The 22,591-nt window shown below is 44.3% G+C and overlaps 1 protein-coding gene across 1 annotated transcript; it reads left to right on the forward strand.

Moving 5' to 3' along the window:
• Window positions 1–3,247: 3,247 nt before the first annotated feature.
• On the forward strand, window positions 3,248–4,577 carry LOC125555738 (disease resistance protein PIK6-NP-like). The gene is made up of 2 exons (XM_048718597.1): window positions 3,248–3,911; window positions 4,029–4,577. The coding sequence occupies exons 1-2, from the start codon at window positions 3,508–3,510 to the stop codon at window positions 4,498–4,500; spliced, it is 876 nt and encodes a 291-aa protein (XP_048574554.1). The 5' UTR covers window positions 3,248–3,507; the 3' UTR covers window positions 4,501–4,577.
• Window positions 4,578–22,591: the final 18,014 nt, after the last annotated feature.

Consider the following 22,591-nt stretch of genomic DNA (forward strand, 5'->3'; position numbering starts at 1 on the left):
CGTTTATGTAACACGCAGCGTCATAAATAAATAAAGACACATCCGTGGCAAAAGGCCCTGTGTTGTGTTTTTAATATATATATATCGAGAAAGCCAACTTACATTCGACTGGAAAATAGCAAGAAATCCGCACGACTCGCGAGCCGCTCGATCCCCGCTCGTTCAGCCGCTCGATCCCCGCTCGTTCAGCTCTCGCGCGTGAAAAAAGCTATCGGAATATATATATAATCGAGAAAGCTAACTTACGGTCGACTGGAAAATAGGGAGAGATCCACACGACTTGCGAGCCGCTCGATCCCCGCTCGTTCAGCTCTCGCGCGTGAAAAAAGCTATCGGAATTAAAACAAGGCCACCAGAATTCGAACCCACCCGTGGCGCGCAACCAACTGGCATATGTACCTATTGTGTTTTCTACACGGATTAACAAGATTTTATACCTTACTAACTGAGAATGGGAAAGAAAAACAACATCGCCTATGATGAGGGGACAAATTCATCTAGTCCAGGTTTTGTAAAGGACTGATGCATCGTGTTGTACTTGTCTCTATTTTGTAGTGATTAACATTTTCTAGTGAAATAAACATTTTGCTACCATAGAATAATTTTTTTCTCATGTGTCATGAAGAAAAAATGTTTGTTTTGAAATATCATCCGATAAATTCTTTGTAATGAGTTTGATATTTTATGAACTACAAACCTGATAGCTTGCATACAAACATCGGTAGCTTTTTGACCAAATTTTTTTATTGAAAATATATCCTCGGTAACTTATGTGTAAATAGCATGATAATACACATGTCGCATACTTGATAATTTATGTCTAAATATCATGATAACTTTTAAGACAATGGATTTTTTTAAACATACCCCTAATAAGTTTTGTTTAAGTAGCATGGTAACTTACGTACCACATACCTGCTAAATTAGGAACAAACACCATGGTAAATTTTGCACGATGAAGGGGGCAGTTGTTCAACCCCCCCCCCCCCCTAACATGTATGTAAAATAGCATGATAAATTACACATCGTAGAGTTGATAACTAATGTATGGACATCGTTATAACTTTTTGACCTGATAAAAATTGTTCAAAACAAAACCCCGCTAAGTTCTATGTAAATAGCATTGTAATACGCACCGCATACCTGATAAGTTATGTACAAACACCGTGGTAACTTTTAACCTAGTGGATAAAAATTATTGAAACATACATATGATAAGTTCTGTGTAACTAGCGTGGTAAGTTACAAACTATAGACCTGCTAAATTAGGTACAAACAACATGATAACTTTGAACCGGAGAGAAAAATCATTGAAAAGATACCCTCAATAACATATGTGTAAATAGCACGGTAAATTACATAGCACGGAGCCGATAACTCATATACGAATACCATGGTAATCTTTTTGACCCTCGGAAAAAAGTTGTTGAAAATATATCCCAGCAAGTTTTGTATAAAAAGCATGGTTTTCTTTACGCATTGCATACCTGATAACTTATGCACAAGCCCCCTGATAATTTTGAATCGGGGATTTTTTAATTAAAAATGTACCCCGATAACTCTTGTGTAAATAGCAGGATAATTTACACCTCACATATCTGATAGCTTATGCATAAGCCCCCTGATAATTTTGAATCAGGGATTTTTTAATTAAAAATATACCCCGAATACTCTTGTGTAAATAGCAGGATAATTTACACCTCACATATTTGATAACTTACATATGAACACCCCGATAACTATTGTTTCAGTTAAAATAAGTGTAGAAACATCCCTCCGATAAGTTCTAGGTAACTAGTATAACATGATGGTCATGGAGACACTATATATCCGTTCGCGAAAATTGTCCAGTACAGAAATCCAAGGAAAAAACTGGAAAAGCATGTTTCCTGTACTATTATACATAGTAAACAAATGTCCAAAAATTGGTTAGTTTATTATTTGATTTGGTTTGACCGTTCAATTTACTTATGAGGCGAATTTCTGATTCAAATATGTACTCGAATTCTGTAAGGAGTCAGATATTTTTGAAGCTTGTCTGACGTTATAGATGGTAGTGAAATACAAACTAATGCATGACTTAATAGCAATGAGGGGTTAGCTCAGGTGGTCGTTGAGCTGGGGATGGATGCCCGAGATCTTGTGTTCGACCCTTGGGCGCGTTCTTTTTAATTTTTTTTTTGCGTAAAAAACCTGCGATACAGGGAGAATCGCTAGGGATGAAAAAATCGAGTCGTGCAGATCTGTTGCTAACCACCAGTCGACTGGTGGTTAGCACAGTCCATATATAATAGATTTATGGTCAATGCTAGACACAAATGACAATAGAACTAATAAACCCCGGCAGAAGGATTAGATGACACGTGATGCTTCTAGACCCATCGGGGCTAAAACGGAGTTTTGAAGCATTGGGGCATTGGTGCAATTTTTAAAAATAACTAAGAAATGATGCTTAGGTTTCGAAAAGGTTGAATATTTTACACAAATATATATGCATGTGTTGTAAGGATGTGTTGATTTATGTTCAAAAATATGTTTTGATATACACTGTGCAAATGGCTAATTTCAGCCAAAAATCAGCAGAAGAATAACCCCATTTTTTCCATGTATGTCTATTTTGTATATTTCGCATGCAAGCACGCATATTGATGAAATTTTGCACAACCATACTAATATTCTATACATGCACGTACACAAAATTGCTGATTTTCCCAAACTGTAAAAAACAGTTTTTTTACTTAAAAAAAACAGGCTCATAGTGCACGTGCTACAAAGTGATTTTCGCAGCGGGGCTTGTTATTGTATCCCTGGCACTATAGCGCTTGCGAATAAAGCATATCCTAACAGAATAAACTAAGACTAAAATGATTTTTTTATTTGGAGAAATTAGTGAATAATTTTTTAATCTCACTTATATGAATTACTCTGGTTTTATAGTAGTAAATTAAATTTAGTGACGCAAATAATTTTTAATAGAACATTCTTATTTTTGTTGTAATATTGTGAACCAAATTACCAGGGTAAAAAAATTAGGATTCAAATCCTCCAAAGAAATAATAAAATCTCGGAGTTCGTGGTAGTATGAATGAAGAAACTCTACACTGGATCCTGAAATTCAATGATCCACACACCAGCATTCATCACACCAGTCACGAATGCTGTGGTAGCTCAGTGGGACCTGCTTTGCAGCAATAGCAATAATGCATGTGCAGACACCTATAGCTAGAGGCAGGACGAGTCCCATCGTCACGCGCGTTCACATACACTGCCCTGCACTCAGCACAGCATCGCAGCAGCAGCAGCAAGCCTCCATTATTGACGCGCAGTCAGTCCCAAATCCGCCGAAAGACCAAACACCAGCCATGGCACCAGATCTCGGCAGCTTCTTCGTCTCTTCCTAAGCAGTTAGCTAGCCCACCTTCTTCATCAAAGAACCGAGACGAGAGCTAGGGAGAACCCCGGCCGGCCTTGGGGGAGGGAGCCTACTTGCTCGAGGGAGATCTAGAGATGGCCGGGGTGAGCGCCGGCACAGGGGCGATGGGTTCCCTCCTGGGCAAGCTCACCGCCTTGCTCGGCGACGAGTACAAGCTGCTCAAAAGGGTCCGCAAGGAGATCGAGTTCCTCAAGCGCGAGCTCGGCAGGATGCAGGTCCTGCTGGAGAGGCTGACCGACATGGAGGCCAGGCTCGACGGCCTTGGCAAGAGCTGGGGGGACAGCGTGCGCGACCTCAGCTACGACATGGAAGACTGCATCGACCGCTTCATGGACCGGCTTGGAAGCGGTGACGCCAAGCGAGGGTTCATGAAGAGGACGGCGCGCCGGCTCAAGACTCTGTGGGCGCGCCACGACATCGCGACCCAGATCAAGGAGCTCAAGGCTCGCGTCATGGAGGAAAGTGAGCGGCGTGACAGGTACTGCATTTTTAACTTTTTTTTTGAAAAGGATTTTTCCTAACTCTTACAGAAGGTGTATATATTTCTGGATGCATCATGGGATTAATTAAGTTTTTACTGTAAAAATGATGCTAGGTACAAGCTTGACGAGAGTTACTACAGTCCAACGAAAACGGTGGAGATTGACCCACGGATAACCTCGCTTTACGAGGAGGTCAAGGACTTGGTGGCAATGGACGGCCGAGTGAAGCAAGTCACTGCTTTGTTGATGGATGAGAGTATGGAGCTGAAAGTGGTGCCGATTGTCGGGTCCGGAGGGTTGGGAAAAACGACCCTGGCCATGGAGGTGTACCGCAAGATTGGATTAGGAGGAGACTTCCAGTGCCGAGGTTTCGTGTCGGTGTCACGTACTCTTGATCTAGAGAAGCTCTTGAAGGATATCTTATCTCAGATTGATAAAGATGCTTATGAAAACTGTAAGCGTTGGGAAAAAGAACAATTAATCCGTGAAACAAAACAGATCTTGATAGGAAAGAGGTATGAAGTATACATTGTCTTGTTTTATTTATTTACTTATCCCTATTTGTATTCAGTTATCCAACATTAATTAATAACAATATTTGGAAGAACTATAAATAGCTAGCTTTAACCAGGCAAAGATCGAATGGTTAGCTTGAGTTCCATTTTTCTGAGCAAAAATGCTTAGCTCCAGTTGTTTTGAATATGTTTAGTTCGTTGAAAGTCTAGATTGTCTTCGCAATTATCTCAAACTAGCCTACTCAGTCACAGTTGTGTGAGAAGAATTGGGAAGCGTAGAACCCTTCGTCTGGGCCGCATTCTATTATATAGAGAGATCGATCCTGTTCGGTTACAGGAGGTTTAACAGAAGAAGAGATAAGAGGAGATAAGATTACAAAGTTTAAGACTACTATCTTATCTCTATACAATGTATTCTAACATTCCTCCTCAATCTGAACCGAGTTATCTTTACCAAGGTTAAGATTGTTCTTGAAGTCATTCAATCTTCCTGTAGTAAGAGGTTTTGTGAAGCCATCAGCAAGTTGATCACCAGTTGGTATAAACCGAATATCAAGTAGCTTGCGAGCTACTCTTTTTCTGACAAAGTGAAAATCAACTTCAATATGTTTAGTTCGTGCATGGAAAACATGATTAGCTGAGAGATAGGTTACACCAATATTATCACACCATAACCTCGCAGCTTGTGGAGCCTTGATCCCAAGTTCATATAACAGAGTCTGTATCCACATTACCTCAGCTGTAGCATTAGCCAAAACTTTATATTCAGCTTCTGTACTGGACCTAGAAACAGTGGCCTGTTTTCTTGCACTCCATGACACAAGATTTGTTCCCAGAAACACAGCAAAACCACCTGTGGACCTTCTGTCATCAGCACACCCTGTCCAGTCTGCATCAGAATAGGCAGTAACAAGCAAAGACATTGACTTGGTAATCTGAAGTCCAAGACCTTTTGAGTATTTGAGATACCTTAAAATCCTTTTTACAGCAGTCCGGTGTGTTGTTCTAGGTGCATGCAAATATTGACAAATTTTATTGACAGAGTAAGAAATATCAGGGCGTGTAAGAGTCAAATATTGTAAAGCATCAACAACACTTCTTTATTTTGTTGCATCATCTGATCCAAGTGCTTCTCCACTGTTAATTGTAAGTTTTTCTGAAGTTGAAATTGGTGTACTCACAGGTTTGCAATGTTCCAATCCTACTCTCTTGAGTATATCCGTGGTGTATTTTTCCTGTGTAAGAAGTATTCCATCCTTTATCTGTTTAACTTCTATACCAAGAAAATAATGAAGATCACCTAAGTCTTTGAGAGCAAATTCCAACTTCAGAACCTTAAGCAAACAAGTGGTAGCATGTGCACTTGAACTAGCAACAATTATATCATCAACATAAATGAGCACAAATATAGTGATCTTATCTTTATGATAAAAGAACAATGAGGTATCTGCTTTAGATGGTGTAAACCCAAGTTGTTGTAATTGCATGTTTAACCTAGAATACCAAGCTCTTGGGGCCTGTTTCAAACCATATAAAGCCTTATCCAACTTACAGACATAGTGTGGTGCACTTTGATCCTCATATCCTGGTGGTTGCCGCATGAACACTTCTTCCTCAAGAATACCATGAAGAAACGCGTTCTGAACATCTAGCTGTTGGGGAACGTAGCAGAATTTTAAAATTTTCTACGCATCACCAAGATCAATCTATGGAGTCATCTAGCAACGAGGGAGAGAGGAGTGCATCTACATACCCTTGTAGATCGCGTGCGGAAGCGTTCAAGAGAACGGGGTTGATGGAGTCGTACTCGTCGTGATCCAAATCACCGATGACCAAGTGCCGAACGGACAACACCTCCGCGTTCAACACACGTACGGTTGGGAAGACGTCTCCTCCTTCTTGATCCAGCAAGGGGGAAGGAGAGGTTGATGAAGATCCAGCAGCACGACGGCGTGGTGGTGGATGCAGCAGGATCCCGGTAGGGCTTCGCCAAGCGCAAGCGGGGAGGAGAGGTGTTACGGAGGGAGAGGGAGGCGCCAAGAGCAAGGGTGCGCGCCCACACCCCTAGGGTTTCCCAACCCTAGGCGCAGGGGAGGCCCAAGGGGGGGGGGGAGCGCACCAGCCCACTAGGTGCTGGTTCCCCTCCCAATTCAGCCCATGGTGTCCTCCGGGATAGGTGGCCCCACCCGGTGGACCCCGGAACCCTTCCGGTGGTCCCGGTACAATACCGGCGACCCCCGAAACCCTCCCGATGGCCAAAACTGGACTTCCTACATATAAATCTTTACCTCCGGACCATTCCGGAACTCCTCGTGACATCCGGGATCTCATCTGGGACTCCGAACAACTTTCGGGTTACTGCATACTAATATCTCTACAACCCTAGCGTCACCGAACCTTAAGTGTGTAGACCCTACGGGTTCGGGAGACATGCAGACATGACCGAGACGCCTCTCTGGTCAATAACCAACAGCGGAGCTCGATACCCATGTTGGCTCCCACATGCTCCACGATGATCTCATCGGATGAACCGCGATGTCGAGGATTCAATCAATCCGTATACAATTCCCTTTGTCAATCGGTACGTTACTTGCCCGAGACTTGATCGTCGGTATCTCAATACCTCGTTCAATCTCGTTACCGGCAAGTCACTTTACTCGTGTCGTAATGCATGATACCATGATCAACCACTTGGTCACATTGAGCTCATTATGATGATGCATTACGGAGTGGGCCCAGAGATGCCTCTTCGTCATACGGAGTGACAAATCCCAGTCTCGATTCGTGCCAACTCAACAGACACTTTCGGAAATACCTCTAGTGTACCTTTATAGTCACCCAGTTATGTCGTGACGTTTGGCACACCCAAGGCACTCCTATGGTATCCGGGAGTTGCACAATCTCATGGTCTAAGGAAATGATACTTGACATTCGGAAAAGCTACGGCAAACGAACTACACGATCTTTGAGCTATGATTAGAATTGGGTCTTGTCCATCACATCATTCTCCTAATGATGTGATCCCGTTATCAATGACATCCAATGTCCATAGTCAGGAAACCATGACTATCTTTTGATCAACGAGCTAGTCAACTAGAGGCTCACTAGGGACGTGTTGTGGTCAATGTATTCACACATGTATTACGATTTCCGGATAACACAATTATAGCATGAATAATAGACAATTATCATGAACAAAGAAATATAATAATAACCATTTTATTATTGCCTCTAGGGCATATTTCCAACAGTCTCCCACTTGCACTAGAGTCAATAGTCTAGTTACATTGTGATGAATTGAACACCCATGCAGTTCTGGTGTTGATCATGTTTTGCTCTAGGAAGAGATTTAGTCAACGGATCTGCCACATTCAGATCCGTATGTACTTTACAAATCTCTATGTCTCCATTTTGAACACTTTCACGAATGGAGTTGAAGCGACGCTTGATATGTCTGGTCTTCCTGTGAAACCTGGGCTCCTTGGCAAGGCAATAGCTCCAGTGTTTTGTCAACAGAAGAGAGTCATCGGCCCGACGCATTGGGTATGACTCCTAGGTCGGTATGAACTCCTTCACCCAGACTGCTTCTTGTGCTGCCTCCGAGCTGCCATGTACTCTCGCTTCACATGTAGATCCGCCACAACGCTTTGCTTGCAACTGCACCAGCTTACTGCCCCACCATTCAAAATATACACGTATCCGGTTTGTGACTTAGAGTCATCCAGATCTGTGTCGAAGCTAGCATCGACGTAACCCTTTACGACGAGCTCTTCGTCACCTCCATAAACGAGAAACATTTCCTTGGTCCTTTTCAGGTACTTCAGGATATTCTTGACTGCTGTCCAGTGTTCCATGCCTGGATTACTTTGGTACCTTCCTACAAAACTTACGGCAAAGTTTACAACAGTTCTGGTACACAACATAGCATACATGATAGACCCTATGGCCGAGGCATAGGGGACGACACTCATCTTTTCTCGATCTTCTGCCGTGGTCGGGCATTGAGCCGTGCTCAATCTCGTACCTTGCAATACAAGCAAGAAGCCCTTCTTTGACTGATCCATTTTGAACTTCTTCAATATCATTTCAAGGTACGTACTCTGTAAAAGACCAATGAGGCGTCTCGATCTATCTCTATAGATCTTGATGCCTAATACATAATCAGCTTCTCCAAGGTCCTTCATTGAAAAACACTTGTTCAAGTAGGCCTTTATGCTTTCCAAGAATTCTATATCATTTCCCATCAACAGTATGTCATCCACATACAATATGAGAAATGCTACAGAGCGCCCACTCACTTTCTTGTAAATGCAGGCTTCTCCATAAGTCTTCATAAACCCAAACGCTTTGATCATCTCATCAAAACGAATGTTCCAACTCCGAGATGCTTGCACCAGCCCATAAATCGAGCGTTGGAGCTTGCACACCTTGTCAGCATTCTTAGGATCGACAAAACCTTCCGGCTGCATCATATACAATTCTTCCTTAAGGAAACCATTAAGGAATGTCGTTTTGACGTCCATTTGCCATATCTCATAATCATAGAATGCGGCAATTGCTAACATGATTCGGACGGACTTCAGCTTCGCTACGAGTGAGAAATTCTCATCATAGTCAACCCCTTGAACTTGTCAATAACCCTTAGCGACAAGCTGAGCTTTATAGATGGTCACATTACCATCTGCGTCTGTCTTCTTCTTAAAGATCCATTTATTTTCTATGGCTCGCCGGTCAACGGGCAAGTCAGTCAAAGTCCATACTTCGTTTCATACATGGATCCTATCTCGGATTTCATGGCTTCCAGCCATTTGTCGGAATCCGGCCCGCCATCGCTTCTTCATAGTTCGAAGGTTCACCGTTGTCTAACAACATGATTTCCAAGACAGGGTTGCCGTACCACTCTGGTGCGGAACGTGTCCTTGTGGACCTACGAAGTTCAGTAGCAACTTGATCTGAAGTTTCATGATCATCATCATCAACTTCCTCTCTAGTCGGTGCAGGCACCTCAGGAACATTTTCTTGAGCTGCGCCACTTACCGGTTCAAGAGGTAATACTTCATCAAGTTCTACCTTCCTCCCACTTATTTCTTGACGAGAGAAACTCTTTCTCTAGAAAGGACCCATTCTTGGCAACAAAGATCTTGCCTTCGGATCTGAGGTAGAAGGTATACCCAATAGTTTCTTTAGGGTATCCTATGAAGACGCATTTTTCCGATTGGGTTCGAGCTTTTCAGGTTGAAGTTTCTTGACATAAGCATCGCATCCCCAAACTTTTAGAAACGACAGCTTAGGTTTCTTCCCAAACCATAATTCATAAGGTGTCGTCTCAACGGATTTCGACGGAGCCCTATTTAAAGTGAATGCGGCAGTCTCTAAAGCATAGCCCCAAAAAGATAACGGTAAATCGGTAAGAGACATCATAGATCGCACCATATCTAATAGAGTGCGATTACGACGTTCGGACACACCATTACGCTGAGGTGTTCCAGGCGGCGTGAGTTGTGAAACTATTCCACATTTTCTTAAGTGTGTGCCAAACTCGTGACTCAAGTATTCTCCTCCACGATCTGATCGTAGAAACTTGATTTTCCTGTCACGTTGATTCTCAACCTCACTCTGAAATTCCTTGAACTTTTCAAAGGTTTCAGACTTGTGTTTCATTAAGTAGACATACCCATATCTACTTAAGTCATCAGTGAGGGTGAGAACATAACGATAGCCACCGCGAGCCTCAACTCATTGGACCGCACACATCAGTATGTATGATTTCCAATAAGTTGGTTGCTCGCTCCATTGTTCCTGAGAACAGAGTCTTGGTCATTTTACCCATGAGGCATGGTTCGCACGTGTCAAATGATTCATAATCAAGAGACTCTAAAAGTCCATCTGCATGGAGCTTCTTCATGCGTTTGACACCTATGTGACCAAGGCGGCAGTGCCACAAGTATGTGGACTATCATTATCAACTTTACATCTTTTGGTACTCACACTATGAATATGTGTAGCAATACGCTCGAGATTCATTAAGAATAAACCATTCACCATAGGAGCATGACCATAAAACATATCTCTCATATAAATGGAACAACCATTATTCTCAGATTTAAATGAGTAGCCATCTCGAATTAAACGAGATCCCGATACAATGTTCATGCTCAAAGCTGGCACTAAATAACAATTATTGAGGTTTAAAACTAATCCCGTAGGTAAATGTAGAGGCAGCGTGCCGACGGCGATCACATCGACCTTGGAACCATTCCCGACGCGCATCGTCACCTCGTCCTTCGCCAGTCTCCGTTTATTCCGCAGCTCCTGCTGTGAGTTACAAATATGAGCAACGGCACCGGTATCAAATACCCAGGAGTCACTACGAGTACTGGTAAGGTACACATCAATTACATGTATATCAATATACCTTTGTGTTGCCGGCCTTCTTGTCCGCTAAGTATTTGGCAGTTCCGCTTCCAGTGACCACTTCCCTTGCAATAAAAGCCACTCAGTCTCGGGCTTGGGTCCATTCTTTGGCTTCTTCCCGGCAGCTTGCTTGCGGGCGCGGCAACTCCTTGCCGTCCTTCTTGAAGTTCTTTTTACCCTTGCCTTCTTGAACTTAGTGGTTTTATTGACCATCAACACTTGATGTTCCTTCTTGACTTCTACCTCCGCTGATTTCAGCATAGAGAACAACTCAGGAATGGTCTTTTGCATCCCCTGCATGTTGAAGTTCATCACAAAGCTCTTGTAGCTTGGTGGAAGCGACTGGAGGATTTTGTCAATGACCGCATCATCCGGGAGATTAACTCCCAGCTGAAGTGACAAGCGGTTATGTAACCCAGACATAGTGAGTATGTGCTCACTGACAGAACTATTTTCCTCCATCTTACAGCTGAAGAACTTATCGGAGACTTCATATCTCTCGATCCGGGCATGAGCTTGAAAAACCATTTTCAGCTCTTCGAACATCTCATATGCTCCATGTCTCTCAAAACGCTTTTGGAGCCCCGGCTCTAAGCTGTAAAGCATGCCGCACTGAACGAGGGAGTAGTCATCAGCACGTGTCTGCCAAGCGTTCATAACGTCTTGGTTCTGTGGGACGGGTGCGTCACCTAGCGGTGCTTGTAGGACATAATCTTTCTTGGCAGCTATGAGGATGATCCTCAGGTCGGACCCAGTCCGTATAGTTGCTGCCATCGTCTTTCAGCTTGGTTTTCTCTAGGAACGCGTTGAGTTGAGGACTACGTTGGCCATTTGATCTACAAGACATATTGCAAAGATATTTTAGACTAAGTTCATGATAATTAAGTTCATCTAATCAAATTATTGAACTCCCACTTAGATTAGACATCCCTCTAGTCATCTAAGTATTACATGATCCGAGTTCAACTAGGCCGTGTCCGATCATCACGTGAGACGGACTAGTCAACGTCGGTGAACATCTTCATGTTGATCGTATCTTCTATACGACTCATGCTCGACCTTTCGGTCTTCTGTGTTCCGAGGCCATGTCTATACACATGCTAGGCTCGTCAAGTTAACCCTAAGTGTTTTGCATGTGTAAAACTGTCTTACACCCGTTGTATGTGAACGTAAGGATCTATCACACCGAATCATCACGTGGTGCTTCGAAAACGGACGAACTTTAGCAACGGTGCACAGTTAGGGGAGAACACTTCTTGAAAATTGTTGTGAGGGATCATCTTATTTACTATCGTCGTTCTAAGCAAACAAGATGAAAACATGATAAACATCATATGCAATCAAATAATAATAGTGACATGATATGGCCAATATCACATAGCTCCTTTGATCTCCATCTTGGGGCTCCATGATCATCTTGTCACCGGCATGACACCATGATCTCCATCATCATGATCTCCATCATCGTGTCTCCATGAAGTTGCTCGCCAACTATTACTTCTACTACTATGGCTAACGCGTTTAGCAATAAAGTAAAGTAATTTTACATGGCGTTTCTCAATGACACGCAGGTCATATAAAAATAAAGACAACTCCTATGGCTCCTGCCGGTTGTCATACTCATCGACATGCAAGTCGTGATTCCTATTACAATAGCATGAACATCTCATACATCACATATAGATCATTCATCATTCATCACAACTTTGGCCATATCATATCACGAACCACTTGCTGCAAAAACAAGTTAGACGTCCTCTAATTGTTGTTGCAAGTTTTTACGTGGTTGAATTAGGGTTCTAGAAAGAACGTCTTCTTACCTACGTTAAAGCCACAACGTGATTTGTCAACTTCTATTTACCCTTCATAAGGACCCTGTTCATCGAATCCGCTCCAACTAAAGTAGGAGAGACAGACACCCGCCAGCCACCTTATGCAACTAGTGCATGTTAGTCGGTGGAACCGGTCTCACGTAAGCGTACGTGTAAGGTTGGTCCGGGCCGCTTCAACCCACAATACCGCTGAAGCAAGAAAAGACTAGTAACGGCAAGAAAGTTGACAAATCTACGCCCACAACAAATTGTGTTCTACTCGCGCAAGAAGAACTACGCATAGACCTAGCTCATGATGCCACTGTTGGGGAACGTTGCAGAAAACAAAAATTTTCCTATTCGTTCACCAAGATCATCTAGGAGTTCATCTAGCAACGAGTCATTGGATGCATCTACATACCTTTGTAGATCGCGCACGGAAGCGTTCAAAAGAACGTGATGATGTAGTCGTACTCGACGTGATCCAAATCACCGATGACCAGCGCCGAACGGACGGCACCTCCGCGTTCAACACACGTACGGGACGGGAGACGTCTCCTCCTTCTTGATCCAGCAAGGGGGAGGAGAGGTTGATGAAGATCCAGCAGCACGACGGCGTGGTGGTGGATGCAGGGCGTCACAGAAGCAGGGCTTCGCCAAGACTACAAGGGAGAGACGTAACGGGGAGAGATGGAGGCGCCAGGGGCTGGTGTGAAATCCCTCCTCTCCCCCCCACTATATATAGGGGTGCCATGGGGGGGCGCCGACCCTAGTAGATGAGATCTACTAGGGGGGGCGGCGGCCAAGGGGAGGATTCCCTCCCCCCCAAGGCACCTAGGGGTGCCTTCCACCACATGGACTCCTCCATGGTGGAACCCTAGGCGCATGGGCCTATAGGGGCTGGCGCCCCAGCCCACTATGGGCTGGGTTCCATCCTATTTCAGCCCATGGGGCCCTCCGGGATAGGTGGCCCCACCCGGTGGACCCCCGGGACCCTTCCGGTGGTCCCGGTACAATACCGATAACCCCGAAACTTGTCCCGATGCCCGAAACAGCACTTCCTATATATAATTCCTTTACCTCCGGACTATTCCGGAACTCCTCGTGACGTCCGGGATCTCATCCGGGACTCCGAACAACATTCGGGTTTCTGCATATACATATCTTCACAACCCTAGCGTCACCGACCTTAAGTGTGTAGACCCTACGGGTTCGGGAGACAAGCAGACATGACCGAGACGACTCTCCGGTCATACCCACAGCGGATCTGGATCCATGTTGGCTCCCACATGCTCCACGATGATTTCATCGGATGAACCACGATGTCGAGGATTCAATCACCCCGTATGCAATTCCCTTTTGGTTCAATCGATGTTACTTGCCGAGATTCGATCGTCGGTATCCAATACTCGTTCAATCTCGTTACGGCAAGTCACTTTACTCGTACCGTAATGCATGATCCCATGACCAGACACTTGGTCACTTTGAGCTCATTATGATGATGCATTACCGAGTGGGCCCAGTGATACCTCTTCGTCATACGGAGTGACAAATCCCAGTCTTGATCCATGTCAACCCAACAGACACTTTCGGAGATACCCGTAGTCTACCTTTATAGTCACCCAGTTACGTTGTGACGTTTGGCATACCCAAAGCACTCCTACGGTATCCGGGAGTTACACGATCTCATGGTCTAAGGAAAAGATACTTTGACATTGGAAAACTCTAGCAAACGAACTATACGATCTTGTGCTATGTTTAGGATTGGGTCTTGTCCATCACATCATTCTCCTAATGATGTGATCTCGTTATCAATGACATCCAATGTCCATAGTCAGGAAACCATGACTATCTGTTGATCAACGAGCTAGTCAACTAGAGGCTTACTAGGGACATGTTGGTGTCTGTTATTCACACATGTATTACGATTTCCGGATAACACAATTATAGCATGAATAAAGACAATTATCATGAATAAGGAAATATAATAATAATGCTTTTATTATTGCCTCTAGGGCATATTTCCAACACACTAACTGTCACTTACCCTTAACTGTACCGGTGAAATGGAATCTATAATCCAGCTCGAAGTTACACATTGAAACTTTGCGGTGCTGCTACTTCCTCCTCCAGTTGTTACCCCACCTTCAAGGTTACATATAAAGGTGGTGTATAAGTACCCACCCTTACGTGTTAGACAAAGTTTAGGCTAATCAACATTAAGCCATAGTCCCACAGTTTAGAACACATATTTTTTAGGACAAAATGGTAAGCAATTAACCTACTGCACATTTTTGATGAAATCTTGCCGAGGGCAGGTGCTCGTGCAATTTATACAGAAAAACTAGCCGAAAAGCACACAATAGATGACACCCGAAAACATATTGCACATTTCAGTTAAATAAAGAAGAACACCCACTTAAGGGCGAAAGTGTGCAATATAAATGATACTACCTCTGTCCTAGTTTATTTGTGTCATTCGTATTTTATGCCAAATTTTGACCTTAGATTTAACTAACAAAATGTTAATGCATGTCTCAAAAAATAACACCATTGAAAACTATGTACAAATACGAATCTCATGATATAATTTTTGATGACACATGCATCATATTTTGGTCAAATTTGACACAAAATACAAAGAGGATCAATAAACCAGGACAGAGGTAGTATCTGTGACTGAACGCCCACCTTGGACAGCCACCAACCGCACCCCCACCACCTACTCTTTTCGCCACTAGGGCCACGCGGGCCTGAATGGCAGCGATGATTGTGGGGCTTCTCCCTCGCTCTTGCGCAGCTCGGGTGGCGTTGGACGCCTTATCTCATGAGGGAGCGGCTCGTTGTTGGCTCATTAGGCGGTGCTAATATTGGTCGTTTCATCGTGGGGCAGTGGTGCGTGGTTGTGGTGGCAGCGTCTAGTCGCAATGGTGGCACGATTGTGCGGTGATGGATCCTTTCATGGTATGGATCTCGGAGCCTTGTGTCCCTAGCCCTAGCTCCGTGTGCGCACCAACGGCTAGTGGGCTGGTGACCCCATGTTCCTAGGAGGTGTTGGCAGGGACCTGGCAGATCCAAACCCATAGGTGGAGGCGTCAACCTGAGGTCCGAATGCCACAACTGCGGGCCGCAATTGATGGGAATGATGCGGGGAGGATATCTTATCTAGATCCGTGTAGGATTGAAATGGGGTGGTCGGTGTTGCCGGTTCCACGTCATGATATGCTCACTACCATGGGAACGGGGTCGTCCGAGGTGTAAAGGAGGTGCCTTTCCACTTGGTTCTTCAATGAGTGGTGACCGATGGCGAGGTAGGGGTGGGGGCTAGACTCATGGACGCGGGGCTACAGCCCCGGAGAGGGTGAGACTGCACAGGGGTCTCTATGGCAAGCAATGTCATAGTGGTGGTGGTTATCTCCTTGGCTATGTGGATAGTGAGGGGTATAGCGGTGGTGGTAGTTCTGTTGGTGCTTCAGCGGTGACGCTTCCCTGGTTTGGATCTGGAGGCCTCGTGCTGTTAGCGGAGGCCCTCCCCCTGGGGTTGGCATGTTGATCTTGGTACCTCGATGTTGCACGGTGGGGGTGAGATACCAAGAAAAAGCTCCGCCCGCCGGCGGAGATGCCTGCAGGTGTCGCATACAAAAAAGCGCCCCCCCCCGCGGGGGGAGATGCCTGCAGGTGTCGCATCTGTTGGAAATATGCCCTAGAGGCAATAATAAATTGGTTATTATTATATTATATTTCATTGTTCATGATAATTGTTTATTATCCATGCTATAATTGTATTGATAGGAAACTCAGATACATGTGTGGATACATAGACAACACCATGTCCCTAGTAAGCCTCTAGTTGACTAGCTCGTTGATCAATAGATGGTTATGGTTTCCTGACCATGGACATTGGATGTCGTTGATAACGGGATCACATCATTAGGAGAATGATGTGATGGACAAGACCCAATCCTAAGCCTAGCACAAAGATCGTGTAGTTCATATGCTAAAGCTTTTCTAATGTCAAGTATCATTTCCTTAGACCATGAGATTGTGCAACTCCCGGATACCGTAGGAATGCTTTGGGTGTACCAAACGTCACAACATAACTGGGTGGCTATAAAGGTTCACTACAGGTATCTCCGAAAGTGTCTGTTGGGTTGACACGAATCGAGACTGGGATTTGTCACTCCGTGTAAACGGAGAGGTATCTCTGGGCCCACTCGGTAGGACATCATCATAATGTGCACAATGTGACCAAGGAGTTGATCACGGGATGATGTGTTACGGAACGAGTAAAGAGACTTGCCGGTAACGAGATTGAACAAGGTATTGGGATACCGATGATCGAATCTCGGGCAAGTACAATACCGCTGGACAAAGGGAATTGAATACGGGATTGATTGAATCCTCGACATCGTGGTTCATCCGATGAGATCATCATGGAACATGTGGGAGCCAACATGGGTATCCAGATCCCGCTGTTGGTTATTGGCCGGAGAGTTGTCTCGGTCATGTCTGCATGGTTCCCGAACCCGTAGGGTCTACACACTTAAGGTTCGATGACGCTAGGGTTATTAGGAAGACTTGTATGTGATTACCGAATGTTGTTCGGAGTCCCGGAATGAGATCCCGGACGTCAAGGAGGTTCCGGAATGGTCCGGAGGTAAAGATTTATATATGGAAAGTTGTTGTTCGGGTTCCGGGAAAAGTTCGGTTTTTTCCCGGTATTGTACCGGGAAGCTTCCGGAAGCCGGAGGATTCCGGAGGGGTCCGGAGGTTGGAAAGATGTCCACCACGTCCAATACAGCAGCATGGGCTGTGGGGGCGCCTAACCTTAATGGGCCAAGGGCACCAGCCCCCCCAAGGCCCATGCGCATGGGAGAGGGGAAACCCTAAGGGGGAGGGCCTCCACTTGACTTGGGAGGCACTCCTCCCCCCCTTGGCCGCCGCCCCCAACCCTAGATGGGATCTAGGGGGCCGGCCCCCTCTCTCCCACCTATAAATAGTGGAGGGGTGGGAGGCGGCCACACCCTTGAACCTGGCGCAGCCCTCCCTCCTCCATAGTGCTTGGCGAAGCCCTGCTGGAGAACCACGAGCTCCATCACCACCACGCCGTCGTGCTGCTGTTGGACTCTCTTCCTCAACCTCTCCCTCCTCCTTGCTGGATCAAGGTGTGGGAGACGTCTCCGTTCCGTACGTGTGTTGAACGCGGAGGTGCCGTCCATTCGGCGCTAGGATCATCGGTGATTTGGATCACCACGAGTATGACTCCATCAACCCCGTTCACTTGAACGCTTCCGCTTAGCGATCTACAAGGGTATGTAGATGCACTCTCCTTCCCCTCGTTGCTAGATTACTCCATAGATTGATCTTGGTGATGCGTAGAAAATTTTAAATTTCTGCTACGATCCCCAACAGTGGCATCATGAGCTAGGTCTATGCGTAGTTTCTATGCACGAGTAGAACACAAAGCAGTTGTGGGCGTCGATATTGTCAATTTACTTGCCGTTACTAGTCTTATCTTGATTCGGCGGCATCGTGGGATGAAGCGGCCCGGACCAACCTTACACGTACGCTTACGTGAGACTGGTTCCACCGACTAACATGCACTGTTGCATAAGGTGGCTAGCTGGTGTCTGTCTCTCCCACTTTAGTCGGGTCGGATTCGATGAAAAGGGTCCTTATGAAGGGTAAATAGAAATTGGCATATCACGTTGTGGTTTTCGGTGTAGAGAAACGTTCTTGCTAGAAACCTATAGCAGCCACGTAAAAACTTGCAACAACAATTAGAGGACGTCTAACTTGTTTTTGCAGCATATGCCTTGTGATGTGATATGCCAAAAGGATGTGATGAATGATATATGTGATGTATGAGATTGATCATATTCTTGTAATAGGAATCACGACTTGCATGTCGATGAGTATGACAACCGGCAGGAGCCATAGGAGTTGTCTTTATTTATTTATGACCTACGTGTCAACATAAACGTCATGTAATTACTTTACTTTATTGCTAAAGCGTTAGCCATAGTAGTAGAAGTAATAGATAAGAGACAACTTCAAGAAGACACGATGATGGAGATCATGGTGTCATGCCGGTGACAACGATGATCATGGAGCCCCGAAGATGGAGATCAAAAGGAGCAAAATGATATTGGCCATATCATGTCACTATTTGATTCATGTGATGTTTATCATGTTTTACATCTTATTTTCTTAGAACGACGGTAGCTTAAATAAGATGATCCCTCACTAAAATTTCAAGAAAAGTGTTCCCCCTAACTGTGCACGTTGCGAAGGTTCGTCGTTTCAAGCATCACGTGATGATTCGGGTGGTGATAGATTCTAACGTTCGAATACACGGGTGTAAGCCAGATTACACACACAATACACTTAGGTTGACTTGACGAGCCTAGCATGTACAGACATGGCCTCGGAACACGGAAGACCGAAAGGTCGAGCATGAGTCGTATAGAAGATACGATCAACATGAAGATGTTCACGATGTTGACTAGTCCGTCTCACGTGATGATCGGACACGGCCTAGTTGACTCAGATCATGTTTCACTTTGATGACTAGAGGGATGTCTATCTGAGTGGGAGTTCATAAATAATTTGATTAATGAACTCAATTATCATGAACATAGTCTAAATTGTCTTGCAAATATGTTGTAGATAAATAGCTCACGTTGTAGCTCCCTGTTTCAATACGTTCCTAGAGAAAGATTAAGTTGAAAGATATTGTAAGCAATGATGCAGACTAGGTCCGTAGTGCAAGGAGTGTCCTCATGCTACATAGAAGGCTTACGTTATGATGCACCGATCGATGTGCAAACCCCTACAACGTCGTCTGTGGATGTTGTGAACACCTGACAGACACATTCTGATGACTACTGATAGTTTAGTGCACCATACTTTACGGCTTAGAATCGGGATTTCCAATGACGTTTTGAACGCCATAGAACATATGAGATGTTCCAAGAGCTGAAATTGGGATTTCAGGCTCATGCCCGTGTTGAGAGGTGTGAGACCTCTGACAAGTTCTTTTGCCAACAAGATGGAGGAGAATAGCTCAGCTAGTGAGCATGTGCTCAGAATGTCTGGGTGCTACAATCACTTAAATCAAGTGGGAGTTAAACTTCCAGATAAGATAGTGATTGATAGAGTTCTCTAGCCACTATCACTAAGCTACTAGATCTTCGTGATGAACTATGACATGCAAGGGATGGAGTTGATCCCGGAGCTGTTCGCGGTGCTTAAGACCGCAAAAGGTAGAAATCAAGAAGGAGCATCAAGTGTTGATGGTTTAACAAGACCACTGGTTTCAAGAAGGGCAAGGGCTAGAAGGGAAACTTCATGGATGGCAAACCAGTTGCCGCTCCAGTGAAGGAACCCAAGGTTGAACCCAAACCCGAGACTAAGTGCTTCTATTGTAAGGGGAACGGTCACTGGTAGCGGAATTACCCCAAATGCATGGTAGATAAGAAGGCTGGCAACTTCAACAAAGTATATACGTGTTATTAATGTGTACCTCACTAGTACTCCTGGTAGCACCTGGGTATTGGATACCGGTTCAGTTACTATTATTGGTGACTTGAAGCAAAAGCTACGGACTAAACGGAGACTGGCTAAGGGCGAGGTGACGATGTGTGTTGGAAGTGTTTCCAAAGTTGATGAGATCACCATCGCACGCTCCATCTGCCTTCGGGATTAGTATTGAACCTAGATAAATGTTATCAGGTGTCTACGTTGAGCATGAATATGATTAGATCATGTTCATTGCAATACGGTTATTCATTTAATTTAGAGAATAATGGTTATTCTGTTTACATGAATAATACCTTTCATGGTCGTGCACCCTATGTGAATGGTTCATTGAATCTCGGTCGTGGTGATACACATGTTCACGCCAAAAGATGTAGAGTTAATAATGATAGTACCACTTTCTTGTGGCACTGCCGCTTAGGTCATATTGGCGTAAGATGCATGAAGAAACTCCATGTCGATGGATGTTTGGAGTCACTTGATTTTGAATCACTTGACACATGCGAGCCATGCCTCATGGGCAGGATGACTAAGACCCCGTTTTCAGGTACAATGAAACGGGCAAGTGACTTGTTGGAAATCATGCATGCTGATGCGTGTGATCCAATGAGAATTGAAGCGTGCGGTGGATATCGCTATTTTCTCATCTTCACTGACGATTTGAGTAGATATAGGTATATCTACTTAATGAAGCACAAGTCTGAAACGTTTGAAAAGTTCAAGCGATTTCAGAGTGAAGTTAAGAATCATCATAACAATAAGATCATGTTCCTACGATCTGATCAAAAGGATTTTCTGAGTTATGAGTTTGGCAATCACTTAAGACATTGTGGAATTGTTTCACAGTTGAAGCCACCTGGAACACCACAAGGTAATGGTGTGTCCGGACGTCGTAATCGAACCTATGAGATTATGGTGCGATCTATGATGTTTCTTACCAATCTACCGTTCTCATTTTGATGTTATGCGTTAGAGACAGCTGCATTCACTTTAGATAGGACACCATCTAAGTCTGTTGAGACGACGTCGTATGAACATTGGTTTGGCAAGAGACCAAAGTTGTCGTTTCTTAATGTTTGGGTCTGTGATGCTTAAGGCTTCAGCCGGAGAAGCTCGAACCCAAAGCGGACAAACACATCTTCATAGGATACCCAAAGGTGATAGTAGGGTGTACCTTCTATCTCAGATCCGAAGGAAAATTGTTTGTCGCTAAGAACGGGTCCTTTCTCGAGAAGGAGTTTCTCTCGAAAGAATTGAGTGGGAGGAAGATAGAACTTGATGAGGTTGTCGAACCTTTACTTCAACCAGAGAGTGATGCAACACAGAAAGATGTTTTCTGTGGCGCCTACGTCTGTTGAAGAGGAAGTTAATGATAGTGATCATGAAGCTTCGGATCAAGTTGCTATCGAACCTCGTAGGTCGACAAGGATATGTACTACTCCTAAATGGTACGGTAATCCTGTCTTAGATATCATGCTGTTAGACAACAATGAACCTACGAGTTATGGAGAAGCGATGGTGGGCCCGTATTCCGACAAATGGTTAGAAGCCATGAAATCCGAGATAGGATCCATATATCAGAACAAAGTATGGACTTTGGTGGACTTACCCGTTGATCGGCAAGCCATTGAGATAAATGGATCTTTAAGAAGAAGACGGACGTAGACGGTAATGTCACCGTCTATGAAGCTCGACTTGTGGCGAAGAGTTTTTTCACAAGTTCAAGGAGTTGACTACGATGAGAATTTCTCACCCGTAGCGATGCTTTAGTCCGTCGGTATCATGTTAGCATTAGCTGTATTTTTTGATTATGAAATCTGACACATGGATGTCAAAAACAAGTTTTCTTACCAGTTTTCGTAAGAAAGAGTTGTATGTGATACAATCAAATTTTTGTCGATCCTGAGGATGCTAAAAGGTATGCTGGCTCCAGCGATCCTTCTATGGACTAGAGCAAGCATCTCGGAGTCAGAATATATGCTTTGATGGAGTGATCAAAGCTTTTAGGTTTATACAATGTTTGCTAGAAACTTGTATTTACAAGAAAGTTAGTGGGAGCACTACAACATTTCTGATAAGTATATGTGGATGACATATTGTTGATCCAAAATATTGTAGAATTTCTGGAAAGCATAAACGGTTGTTTGAAGAGTGTTTTTCAAAGGAAGACCTGGATAAAGCTGCTTACATATTGGGCATCAAGATCTATAGAGATAGATCAAGACGCCTGATGATACTTTCAAAGAACGCACACCTTGACATGTTTTTGAAGGAGTTCAAAATAGATCAGTCAAAGAAGGGGTTCTTACCTGAGTTGTAAGGTGTGAAGTTGAGTAAGACTCAAAGCTTGACCACGGCAGAAGAAAGAGGAAGGACGAAGGTCGTCCCCTATGCTTT

This window comes from Triticum urartu, chromosome 5 (assembly GCF_003073215.2).
Source record: "Triticum urartu cultivar G1812 chromosome 5, Tu2.1, whole genome shotgun sequence".
NCBI classification, from domain to species: Eukaryota; Viridiplantae; Streptophyta; class Magnoliopsida; order Poales; family Poaceae; genus Triticum; species Triticum urartu.

Coding starts and splice junctions, on each gene's coding strand:
- LOC125555738 (XM_048718597.1), top strand. CDS start 3,508: ATGGCCGGGGTGAGCGCCGGCACAGGGGCGATGGGTTCCCTCCTGGGC. Junction 3,912..4,028: donor GAAAGTGAGCGGCGTGACAG/GTACTGCATTTT, acceptor AAATGATGCTAG/GTACAAGCTTGACGAGAGTT.